The 13,248-nt window shown below is 46.4% G+C and overlaps 1 protein-coding gene across 2 annotated transcripts in view; it reads left to right on the top strand.

Annotated features, from left to right (window-relative positions):
* Positions 1-904: 904 nt before the first annotated feature.
* The window catches only part of ADRB2 (adrenoceptor beta 2), a 55,548-nt gene continuing 43,204 nt past the window's right edge, over positions 905-13,248 (top strand). The window contains exons 1-2 of one of the 2 annotated variants that reach the window (XM_067566386.1): positions 905-2,701; positions 3,650-13,200. In XM_067566386.1, the coding sequence (XP_067422487.1) occupies positions 1,519-2,701; positions 3,650-3,714 (1,248 nt within the window). In that variant the 5' untranslated portion in view covers positions 905-1,518 and the 3' untranslated portion in view covers positions 3,715-13,200. Of the gene's footprint in view, positions 2,702-3,649; positions 13,201-13,248 lie in introns of those variants that run through there. The other variant, XM_067566387.1, reaches the window with a different exon arrangement.

The raw sequence follows: 13,248 nt of genomic DNA on the forward strand, positions 1-13,248 counted from the left end.
TCACGAAGGAAGTTTACACTAGTTAAATGACCTGATTCCAGGGATCATGTGCTAAGTTTAGACATGCATTTCAAAGGAGGGTGTAGCAAGATAAATACTGTAATTACCGAAACGAAGTCTATTTCGATGCCTAATTTAGCCAACAAAAACGCTGCACCGACTGCTCAAGAACTTTAATTTGGCTGATCTATGCACAGACAGATCTATATGCGGTGTCACTTTGCTAAGTGTTTAAAGTGGTTAGACAGGTGATTGTAACTGCCTGCGTTTCCTAGAAATGCACACTGCACACTGTAGACATGTACCAGAGTTACCAGATGATTTTAATTAAAGCTGAAAAAGTCAAACTTTTCAGCTCTAAGTAGCTGGCAAACGGCCTTTGTGAGATATGCAGTAGTACGCCCCTAGGGAGACGGGGTGGTTTCAGTGTGAGGAATTCCTCTGCTTTTCTGTTGTACATTGAGTGTGTATAACTCCTCACTGCACCGAGCCACTGGTGGTTCCTGTGCCCCCTTCCACTTCTAGGAGCCTGCGGGAGTTGTGGATCCGAGAACACGCGGCGATCGGGCACGCACTCACTAAGAAGAGCGAATCACCTGGCTCGGGAATGGCGCAAGCGAGGGGGAATGCACAGGTAATGGTGAATACGGAGAGCCGTGCACAACCCTACTAGCCCGCAGAATGAATCGAAACCTTCACTGCTGAACAACAACAAAACCGAAGCGCCAAGGAAGGCGCGTCTGCCTTTGCCGAGGATCCGGTGCGGGCTGGGTTCCCAGCGAGCGCCCCGCTTTTCGAGTCAGGTGCGAGCGGGGCAAGGAGCGATCCGGAGTGACTACGAGCTCTGCCAGGAGCCGGCAGCCAGGGCTGGGGCGTGCGGAGTAGGGGGGAACGTTTGGGGGCAGGAGCGGATCAAAGCGGAGGCTCCACGGTCATCTCTAGGGCACCGGGAGGCACCAGCAGTGGGGCTGCAAGAGCCACTCTAGGAGGGGGCAGAATACCAGCAGGAGCACTGTCCCAGCTGTGTGTGTGTGTGTGCGTGTGTGTGAGTCTTGCGAGCAGCCCATTGGCTGGGGGCTGCCTGATGTCACGGCTGGGTGTTCCTATAAGCGCCCCAACACATAACGGGCTCAGGACACTTGTAGACAGGACTCCTGGCAGGGCAGGAGTTGCCCGGGCTGCAACTGCTGGAGGGGAGGGGGCTAAAGGGAAGGGAGGGGGAAACAAACAAATGCAAATCCCCAGCCCCCAAACCGTCCGTCAACGAGTCTAACTGCAGGAGCCCCCCCGCCCGGCCAAACCGCCGCCTGCATTTCTCGGGGGGCTGCCAAGCTCGGATCTCAGAAAACCTGCGTGCGGCCGGGACCGCGAGCCAGCGCCGACCCGCCGGACCCGGCTGTGCAGAGGCGCTCGCGGAGCGCCGGCTGCGCGCGGCCGGCATCGGACTTCGGCCGGCCGGAGTGGTGCATGTAGAGCGCGAGCGGAGCGCGGGAGTGCCGCGGCCGGCTGCAGGACGCCATGGGATCGGCGAGTTCCGCCAGCGCCGGGTTCGCTGCGGTCAACGTGAGCAGCAACGCGAGCGCGGACAGTTCCAGCCTGTCTCAGGACGTCTGGATGGTGGGCATGGGCATCCTCATGTCCGTGATCGTCCTGGCCATCGTCTTCGGCAACGTGCTGGTCATCACGGCCATCGCCAAGTTCCAGCGGCTGCAGACCGTGACCAACTACTTCATCACGTCCCTGGCTTGCGCCGACCTGGTGATGGGGCTGGCCGTGGTGCCCTTTGGCGCCAGCCACATTATGCTGAAGGAGTGGAAGTTCGGCAACTTCTGGTGCGAATTCTGGACCTCCTTAGACGTGCTGTGTGTCACGGCCAGCATCGAGACGCTCTGTGTTATTGCTGTGGACAGGTATTTCGCCATCACCTCCCCCTTCAAGTACCAGAGCCTCCTGACCAAAAGCAAAGCCAGGATGGTCGTCCTAGTGGTCTGGGTGGTGTCTGTTTTGACCTCCTTCTTGCCCATCCAGATGCACTGGTACAGAGCAGACGGCCAAGATGCCAGAAATTGTTACAGAAACGACAGTTGCTGTGACTTCTTCACCAACCAAGCCTACGCCATCGCTTCTTCCATCATCTCCTTCTATTTGCCTTTGGTGGTCATGGTCTTTGTCTATGCCAGGGTCTTCCAGGTAGCCAAGAAGCAGCTGAAGAAGATAGACAAATGCGAAGGGAGGTTTCATCAGCAGAACAATCTGCAGGAGCAGAATGGGCGAGCAAGTCACAGGAGAACCTCTAAGTTTTGCTTGAAGGAGCACAAAGCCCTGAAAACCTTGGGGATCATAATGGGCACCTTCACTCTGTGCTGGCTGCCCTTCTTCATAGTCAACATCGTGCACGTGATCCAGGACAACATTATCCCCAATTACCTCTACCTTATCTTGAACTGGCTGGGATATGTCAATTCCGCCTTCAACCCCCTCATTTACTGCAGAAGCCCGGACTTCAGGTACGCTTTCCAGGAGCTCCTGTGCCTCAGGCGGTCTGCCCTGAAGATGTACGCCAATGGATATTCCAACAGCAACGGGAAAAGTGACTTCAATGAGGAGGACAACGGCTATCACTTGGAACAGGATAAAACTTGTGACTTGCTGGGTGAAGAAGCCGGGCCGCCTGCCGGGGCAGACTTGGTGCACTGTAAAGGTACTGTGCTGAACGGTTGCGTTGAGTGGCAGAGCATCAGTCATAGCACACACGAGTCCCCGCCATAGAGATCAGCCTTTAGAAACATAAGTCCAATTCAAAAGGCACCTTAGAATGTAGTAGCTGCTAGAGAACTAAAACTAGCAACCTTTAGACAGAGCTGAGGGAGATGCCCTGGTCGCGGCGGGGAGGGGGGGTGTGTTGTGTTTATTTGCAGGGTGTACAAGTATATATTTATATACACATTCATTCCTCTTCCACCGAAGGTTATTTTAAGCCTGTGGACGAGGCTCATCCCGTGAAGAATGTCTGACTATTGTGGTGTTCTTGTTACTGTGTGTATCTACCTCATAGATCTAGTAATACTAATCACACAACCGCTGCCCGAATAGCCTAGCTGGACTCGTGTCCCTTGGGTGACCGGGGTGTCTCACAGCACAGGGGAAGGTGACAGGCCCAGCATTTGCTGCTGCAGGGACGAGTCAGGGCGCGCTTTCCCACCCTTTTAGGGGTGAAGTCTAAAGTTTACTTCGGTGTGCAGGGCACGTTGCGCAGGGAATCCTGCGTCTAAAGTCCTGCCCGCGGCACACAGCGGTGGCGACAACTTTAAACGAGGCTCTCATTGACTCCAGCTAAGAGTGGATCACCTCCCCCGCACAAAATGCTCATTAACGAGTAGTTCGGATGATCGCTTTTCAGATCGGGACAGTAAACACACCTTTCACCTGCCCTCCATTTGAGATCGGCATTTGCTTCCCACTCACACAGATATGACGGGCACATTCTCGTTACTGTGCGTTATTTAAATCCCCGAGACCTGGCTGGGAAATGAAGGGTCTGGCCAAGGTCCGTTTATGCTAAAGAAATCAGCCCCTTTCCCCCCCTTCTTAGAAGCTTCCCACGCTGACGGTGGGCTTGTGTCCTTCACTTGGGATCTTTGTTCCACAGATAAATCTTGGCACCCGGAGAGGTGTGAGCAATGCACAAATCCCAGAGGAGTTAAGGAGGAGTAAGCCCATAATTATTCGATGGTTCGCAAAACGTTGCTGCACTTTGCATCAGCCGAAAGCTGGCGGCCAAGGCGCTGGGAATGCTCGGCTAGGACTGGGACACGGGAAATAACAACCTCAGCCTTCGCTGCGGGGCACCCTGGACCTGATTCCTCCGCCACCAGCCGGGGAGGAGCTGGCGCTGCCCTGGCGGGCGGAGAGCGGGTCTGGAAGGTGGCGGTGGCGGTCAGAGCAGCGTTCTGCTAGTCGCAACAGGTTTCAGCTCAGCGAGGAGCCCACGAGCAGGTCCCGTTTACAGCCCCCATCCACTATTTCGGTTTAAAGACCTTTAAAAGCCACTTCAATGGCAAGCTTGGCAATACACGTGCCCCTTCCCCCCCCCTTTCTATTCTGGCATCAGAGGCAAGTGTGGAGTAGGCTAAGAGACACAAGGGGGGCTTTCAAGACTCGTAAGCAATGACCTGCTGAATAAAGTGTGGTTTGATCCTGGCCATTATGTTGTTATTATTATTTATTAAGCACCTCAGTGTGCTTGGAGCCCTACCCCTTCCCGTTTTAGACTCTAAATAATGGGCTTTTGGAGTCACTGGGCGTATTGATCTGGGCAGTATTTTTCCCCCTCCTAAAATTTCCCCTTTTAGTATCCCCATGTTTCAACTGTGGTTACACCACTGCACCAGCCCCAGCGCTGCTGGGATAATGGGGTTGGCAGTCTTGGCCTTTATGTTGCTCTTATAAAGCATTTTGTGTAGCCTTTGAATCAGTATCCCCCATCTGGTGAGGGCTGGGAACATCATATCATGGACCCAGACCACCGCAGCGAAATCCTCCCTCCACATCCAATAAACTAGCTCTTCTTGTACAAAACAAAACAATCCAATAAAACATGTGCTCACCACATAAATGGATTTTAGTCGCAGACCGAGGGTATGGTGTAAAATCACAGACAATTCTTCTGGTCAAACCTCTAGCTAAAGGTTTTCCCAATCTTTCAGATAAAATAATGTTTATTTAATTCAGAGAGTGTTTGGTCTCAAGAGACAGTGGATATGGAAGGCTGGGTCAGACCCCAATGTTTCCTGCTTACGGAAAACTCCTTTGGAAACCGACAGATTTCTACAGGGCTCTAATAGGGTTCTTGAAAATTACCACGAAACCCTTTAGCATTTTAAAGTAAATTACATCATTTCTGGAGGGATTTCGAATCACTCTATAGGATTCTTTACAAGAGAGATACTTTTGTTAAATTTGGTAGGATGATTTAAAAAAAAAAACAAATACAAGTCTGTTCTGTATTACATTCTATAGGACTTTCTCATTAAAAAAGAAAAGTTTGGGGAATTTGGGAGAATGTAGAAGACTATGATTGTAAATTTCACTGAGAAAGTAACTGGAAAGTTGTCCTGTGTGCTGCTCAAATCACAGGCATTCTTCCTGTCAAACCTCTAGCTAAAGGTTTTTCCAATCTTTAAAATTAAATAATAAGATTTGTTTAATTCTGAGAGTGCTTGGTCTCAAGAGACAGTGGATAGGAAAGGATGGATCAGACCCCAGTGTTACTTTGTGTTTGTGGCCCTATTTTATTTGTTTATTAGCTTTTCCCTTGACAGGTTTTGCATGTTGTTCCTGGGTTGCAAAACTTGCTTCATGTTGACTGAAAGCTCCCCTGGGCTGTCAGATGGGAAGCTAATCCTCAGACACAAGTGGACAGGTGCGGGAAGGAGTACAGAGACCTGCTGCGGGGGAGTGAAAGGGGACAGCTACTTTTCAGCAGAGTGGTGGCTCTGCCGTTGCCTCTTGAGGCAGGAAGCCAGTGATCTGAAAATTGGCCTCTTCCTTTAGGCTCACGTGGGCATTTTTGTTTAAAGGGTGTGGCATGCCTGCAAAGAGGATGTGAAAGAGAAGGGTCCTTTCACATGAACAAGACAGAGGTGGGGGAAGATCACACACTGGGTCCCCTACAAGGCAGTGACACATTTTACATTCCAATCGGTTCTATCTATCTATGTATTTATATGCCAAATCCCTCAACATTGTATCTGAATGCTTAATATCTTGGTAGGTTGGACTTTTTCTGTTTTGCTGCTTTGTTATTGCATTCTATTAGTACAGATGTGCTGTCTTAGATCACTGCTTTGAGCTTTGATCAATTTGTTTGAAGTAGCTTTTGGTCAATCATGGAGTTATGCAGAGGTCAGGCAATTAAGAACCCTGGTTTGCTTTTTGCCTTCCCTTTTTTTTTTTTTTTTTTTTGCCTTTCCCTGTACCATGGGGCATGGGTCACTTGCTGCTGGATTCGTTGTACCTAAAAGTCTTTAAACCATGATTTGAGGATTTCAGTACTTCAGTTATAGGCTAAGGGTCTGTTACAGGAGTGGGTGGGTGAGGTTCTGTGGCCTGCATTGGGCAGGAGGTCAGACTAGATGATCATATTGGTCCCTTCTGACTTAAAGTCTATGAATCTATGAGTCTATGAGAACATTTTGACCAGTTCCCTAGGATTCCAATAAGGAGTTTCCTGGTATAGTATCTTAATGGGATGAAACAGAGAAAACAAAACCAAAGGAAAAAAAAAAAGGCAAATATTAGTAGTTTTCAAATGGTGAGCTGCTCCCAAACTCAGCTTTTGTTTAACCACACATCCAAGCCTTTGCAGTGAACAGACTGTCCACCAAGAATATTGTAATTGGTGTTTCCAGTGAATTTGAGTGACCCTTTGCAAAGCATTTGTGATAACTCCTACCACCTGTTCATGTAAAGCATAGATCGTCTTCTTCTTTTGTCCTTTCTGTACTGAAAATACTTTTTGCACATGGGGAAGTTTCCCGTTGTTCCTAGGAGCTGCTGAGCAGTCAGGAAGCTCACGTCTCCTAAGCGTTGTCCTGTCAAGTGAGGCCTGCTGCAGAGATTATCACGTGAGCGTAACGTGGTGAGGATTTGCCTGCTGAATTCTTACCAGCTAACGTCTGTGTATCTTTATCAGAAATTTGTACTTTGCTCTCTTTCTGGGGAGATCTTTGTTGTATCTGTTAACTGCAGATACCAGAGGGATATAATTAATGAATGGAGTCCCCCATCTGGTGCATACGTGACCTGCCTGACCCAGTGTCTGGGTCTATAAGCAGGGCCCTCACAAGAACCTTGCGCTGGCCCAACTGGTAAAAGGTATGCTGAGTTTTCCCACATGGATGTTGCTCTTTGCAGAATGTACAGTGTTTCTTCCTATTGCCCAACTCGCTCACCTACCCTCCAAGCGAAGAAAGCATTTTGTTTAGCAGCTAGTAAGCATTTGTAGCCCAAATCACCTTCATAAACCTTTCAGTTTGTGCATGGTCATGCTTGGGATTAACTTTTACACCAAGCAAGGTGGTTATTAAGGCAGGAAAAAGTCTGAAGTCAGGTTCAAGAAAGGTTATTCGCCGGGGAGGGGAAGGGACCTGCTGCTGCAGAGTTTGGTGCAAAATGCATGGGGGATCTTTCTGGCCACACTTCCAGCATCTTGGAGCCAATTGTGAAATGTGATTAAGGGACAGACTCACTGAATCTGTGAAATTAGAAGAATGCTAAGGCAAAACTAAACAAAAACAATGCTATGTTATCTTCTGCACCTTTAACAGTTGTCCCTAAAGAATATGGCCAAATAAAAGACATAAAGCCAGATACCATGCAACACAGTGAAGGGGGGACTATTTATAGCTGAGTTCGCAGTCACAGTACATGCACTTGCACTATTGTACTACTCTGCAAAGGTATATGCCCTGAATCTGCAAATTAAAGTGGTGTCACTGTGCCATGTCTTTTCTGCCACAGGTGATATGGGCTCAGAGACTACTAAAGTGTGTGTGTGTGTACAGGAAGAACTAAGGAATTCTGGGCGTGTATTATTCAAATCGCCTCTAAAAAGGTGGAACGTGAAATAAAAAATAATGGCAACAAAATTCAAAAGAAAAATATCACACGTTCCTTAAGCATGCAGAACATTCAACCCTGTGGACGTCTGTTGGAGGACTGTAGAGATAACTGTGTATTGTCCATATTCCCTTTTAGGTTCCAATTCACCATTGACCTGCACCTTGGAGGTATCATTTTGCACTGCACCTTGTGTAGTCATTTGCCCCAGTATAAAGTTCAAAGCAGGTGTAAATGTTACCATTCTGCTTTGTTTTCACAGCCACTGTAAACTCACTTTGCTCTGGTGTAAATGATGATACAAGGTGCTATAGTGACTTCAGCTCTGAAACATTTTGAACTGTACACACACACACACACACACATGCACACACACAGATGTCAAGCCTTGTCTCAACTATTGGCTTTTATGGGGAAGGGGATTTGAAATTTCTGTTCCTTCCTCTCCTCAGCAAGGCGGGCCTAGCCCTTTGGAAACAGTGACTTAAAGAGGTTAATCCTCCAATCCTCCTTCACAGGATGGCGGGTATGGATGTTTTTACAAGGAAAGTTTTTCCTGGGTCAGGACTGCAGGGCTGAGCCCAAAGTATATTCAGAGAAAGGGAATGTGATTTGAGAAAACTTCTTCCTGTTTCATTAGCCGTCCGCCTCCTGTGTGAGGTGAGTTCCAGGAAGTTCCTGCTTATCTACTATTGACTACCACCTAGCACCAAGCAGAGATTAGAGTTTGCTTTTAGGAGGTTGCCTGGTGCATCTCTCCTTGCTGTTGATGTCAGGCTGTAAGCAGATCCTGGATATAGTTTAATTCTCATATTAAGCCTTTAAAAGACAGTCAGTTCCCACTGAAGCAAACACGCAGAGTGATGACGTTACAGGATACGTGCAATTACTGTTAGGGGAAGTCACTGGGTCTACAAAAACACTCTTTCTCCGGATAAACATTAACAGGCTGTCCTAGCAGAATGAAACCTGACACAGTACAAGACATAGGAACTCAGAAAATCAGGTGTTGTTTGTCAGTGAAGCTTGTTTTGTACAGTACAAGGATTTAGATACAGGAAGGTGTTGTGCAGTATAGTAAACACACATATTCATTATCGACATGTTGCATATTCTGCATCAGTGTGTCTGTATTAATTATTATTATATAGCAGTCCACAGGAAGTGAAAAATAGTTACAAGTTGTGGTTATCGATTTCCTCCCCTATGTTTGTTAGTCTGAAGAACCAGCAACCACCAGTTGCTTGCAGTGTTTGTAATATGAATATACCCTCATGAATGGAATTACATGCACATGTGACATGGAGGATACGCTCCAGGACAGGGTGGTTTAAAAGATTGATTGGACCAAGTAGGGAGGAAATGTCCCCCTGCCACTTGTGAGGTGATGCCATTCTCTTTAGCAAGGACCCGGTCCTGCTGTCATTGACATTAGTGGCCAAACTTCCATTGACTATAAGTGGGAAAAGGAGCAGGCCACAAGTGCAAATAAATGCTGTATCCTCATTGCAAGTACTGTGCATATTTTGTCAAAGACCACATATGATTGGTTATTTTATATTCAAACTTCAAATGCTGTTGCTGAGTGTATCTGAGGAAGAGAAATGAACAGGGATGTGGCTTCTTTCAGAACCACAGTGATGTTCAAAGCACTGGGATGTGGAAGGATCAGGAAGCAATAGATTATTAACTATGCAACAAGGCTGGGAAATTGACCTGGATAATATGGCACAGATCAACACAGACAGGATGGGCAAAGAAGGCATCGTTAGTCACTGAGATTTGCATGCAGAGCACCTCACAATTACTACAGATTTTACTTTTTTCCTTTAAGTCAACACAGATGAGGTGTGAGAGATGAAGGTCGTAAGCCACCTGAAGTTGAAGGAAAGGATCAGCAACTTCTTTGGAAATCCACCAAACAATAAGTCAAATTCTCTGGTGTTTAGTTGTGTGTTACTCAGTATTTCTCAGCCAAAACTCTCGTTGGATTTGGCTCACTGAAAATTGGTGACCTTCCATAGAAATGTGACAGTTCAGAGAATGAAATTGTCTTGGAACCAACCAGTTCCAATAAGGGCCAGTTTATTGTGTACGTTATATTGTAACTGCCACAAGGAGACTAAAAAATGCAGAAAGGAAAACCTCTTGTCTGGTCATCTATTTTGTAATAAAGAAGAAAATATCCTAGTAAACATCAGAAATAGGTATATATAGATAGAGTATCTGGGTCAGATCCCCAGGTGGTGTAAAGTGACGTCAGTGCAGCTATGTCTGTTTATACCAGGTGAGGATCTGGCTCAGAGTGTATAATCCACATAGTGCTGCATTCACTTGTGAAAAAAGAATCCTAGAGAATTTCGCTGTCGCTAAATGAAATACCACGTCCTGACCTAAAACAATGTGCTCCACTGAAAACAAACAGGTCTAAATTCTGTGCTGTTGGTTTGCACCTCACACAACCCCTGCAATGTCAGTCAGATTGCACTGGATGTAAGTAGAATATTTTTTTACCCTTTGTGCATATATATGTATAGTATCTGTGAAAATATTTTATAGTGGGGGTATCAATGCCCTTCACATCTACTGCTTATTGCACTTTGGCCAAATAGAGTTTTGCATAATGTCACGCTCAGTTTTGTAATTCTTATAATTCTTGTAAGTCTCGGTGCTGTAATTCCTGGTTTTGCATGGTTGCAAAATAGTGTCGTAGCTTCAGATCCCTGAGTCATTTTGTTTTCTGGTAGCTGCATTTTCCACTTCAGGAGCTGTCTTCACTCCATTCTCCAAAGCAGACATAGGATGTAGAGTTCCTCCACTGTGTCAGTCTTTTGCCTCATTGGACACATTCCTGGAGAGCTTATGTTTGTGAGAAACCTAGGCCTCAGAACATGAACTGTCAGTATCAGATTAATTATTGATGTGTGTACAATTACCCTATCAGAAGTATGCTGATCCAGGACCTAGTGTTTTGATTCTGCCTGTGGTGAATTTTGGAAACTGGGTTTTGCTCCGTGCCCATCTCGAGATACTGTGGAATCTCTCTGTCTCTCAGATGTGCTTTCCTTAGTCCAGACGTATGGCATATGCTGTAGAACCTAGCTAATTCACCTCCCCTGAAGTCAGCAAACATCACTAACTCCCTACAGTAATCAGCTGAAAGGCACTGCAGGTCAATACATATTATACAGTAGTGTGATATCAAAAGGGCATGATATACAGATGTATAGAGGATCCAAGGTTGTGAGCTGAAGGACCAAAGTGCAAACAATTGAAGTTCCACTGACAGTACATGTAAATCTACCCCCACTCCTTTCTCCTGCATTCTGGGCCAGGTATTTAGCCCCTACAGGCCAAAGTTTGATTAGGTCTGTGCTGGGCACGTTAAAGGTGAGAGCAAGAGCTGTGTTGAGACAGTGAGCGGAGGCAGGGAAAGGGGCAAGGAGGGCTAGTTACCAAATATCTAGAAATAGCAGCAGCCTGAAATTTAAAGAAGTTAAGAAACAAGAAAAAGCCACTGCCTCTCTGGTGAGGGAACAAAAGGGTGAGTGAGCACATACTGTGCTCTACAGCTTGTCCATGTCAGAAGGCTCTACTTTTTTCAAACCCTTTATTTATTTATTTACTTACTATAGGGGACATATTTTAGCCATTGCGCGAGGCCTCCAATTTGACAGTGCTGGGCAAGAGTAAACAGAATGCTGAGATCCTCCCCCCTGCATATCCCTGCCTTCTTGTGTTACAACTGCCCTGTCTCCCAGAGCCAGAAACACCCAGAATGGCAAACAGGAAAGACTTTCTCTCTCTCTCCTCTTATAGCTTCCTTTCTCTTCTACTTCTTTCGCTTGCTTCTTTTCACCAACTTGGCAAACCCATTTCCCAATGAGATCAGCTCATGGAGTGACACATTTCTCTCCCTCCTCACCCTCAGAGGCTCACTCCATTGTTTACTCTCCCTTTGCTCAGTTCATGTTCTGCTGTCTGGGATCTCTGATCCCCAGCTGTATGGCAGCTGCCCTCCCCCATAAATTAGGATGGAACAAGGCTCCTGTGTGACCTTGTTATCAGTAAGTGAAACATGTTGGGCAAAATATCTTATGTCCCAGCCCATCTCCCTCGCTAAAATCAATAAGTGATGTTTTCAATGCACACACTTGGGCCAGATTTTTGAAAGTACTCAGTATGTAAGGTTCTTATTTCGGCGCCTGAATGGGAGTTGTTGGATGCTGAGCTCTTTTGAAAACCTAGCCCTTGGATAACAATTCTACTAGAAGCAGATTTAAGTTATTAATGGTAGTGTAGACAGACCCAATGGATACTGAAGGGAGTCCATAGGACCCACCACTTCTTGTGATACTACAAAGCGGGGAACTAAAACTTTGCCCAAAACTGCAGCTTGCCAGGAGCCCCGTGACGGCACTTTAATGCCCTGATGCTGCAGCTGATAGCACAGGGCAGACTGTTTCACCCACGTAGTGCCATGTTGAAGCTATAGCAGGTTCTGTGTGGACATAGCAGTCCATGTACTGTCAGCGGTAGGATCAGGGAGCATGTGTGCATAATATGGAGCAGATAACTAGCCTAATCTTTAATGTAGAAGTGCCCCAACAGGTCTCAGCAATGCAGCCTGGATCAAGACACAGCATGGTGGGAGCTGTGGTTTCTATGGGCCACTTCTCTGTATTAGAAATGAAGGCTGCACTATAGATTCCTTGGGCCGTCTTTCCTATAAATTGCTGCCAGGGGCTATTCAGAAGACCACACCATAATAACCATGATGCATCACTCTTTGACCCCAGTTTTACACAGGAATCACTGTGTAATGGAGTGAAGAATCAGGCCCAATATTTTGCAAAGCATCAGCCTGGAAAGAACACTTTTCAATCACCAAAATGGGCTTGCAGCTCCTAACATTAACCTAATGATATCCTTTCTTGCTGCCGGGAAGGTGAGAAGATGGGAGAAAAGCTATCTGAATTTCATATTGCTGGTGCCAGTGAGAATGCAAGGGGAAATATTTTCTTGTTTATTGTCCTTGCTAAGGTCATTTTTGCACAACTGTATATATAAAAATATACAGTAACAAACAGAAAGGTATTTTTGTTCTTATAGCTAGCTATATATGAAAATATGTATGTACAAAGTTTGAGTATTTATTACAGGCCCTACTGTTTGACGTGTTTAAATAAAGAATATTTATGGTACCGCTTGTGTCCTTGTTCTGCTACCATTTTGGCTGGCTGCATTTCTCACACTTTTTCTCAAGTGCATCTGATGAATCCTCCAAGATTTGGAACCCAACCAAACCAGCCATGCATTAGCAGTCACTGTACAAAACCTTCTGGCATCTACCTAAGATTTTCTTCTCTTGGAGCCTGATCTTATGAGGAACTGAGCACCTTCATCTCCTGAATCCAGTAGGAGTTGAGAGTGCTTAGCAGTACCCAGGATAGGGCGCTCTTGGTGTTTCATCTCACCATCCAGGGCTATCATTCTAATGTCTTTCGAACAACCCCCTCTGCTCTTCTATCTGACCACATTGCAAACAGCATATCACTGCCTTGAATGAATACAGGTCACAACAGCATTGTAGCTGCGTCGGGCCCAGAACATAAGACAGACAAGGCG

This window comes from Emydura macquarii, unplaced genomic scaffold (genome assembly GCF_026122565.2).
Source record: "Emydura macquarii macquarii isolate MOO-44397 ecotype Brisbane River unplaced genomic scaffold, CSIRO-AGI_Emac_v2 contig_2768, whole genome shotgun sequence".
NCBI classification, from domain to species: Eukaryota; Metazoa; Chordata; order Testudines; family Chelidae; genus Emydura; species Emydura macquarii.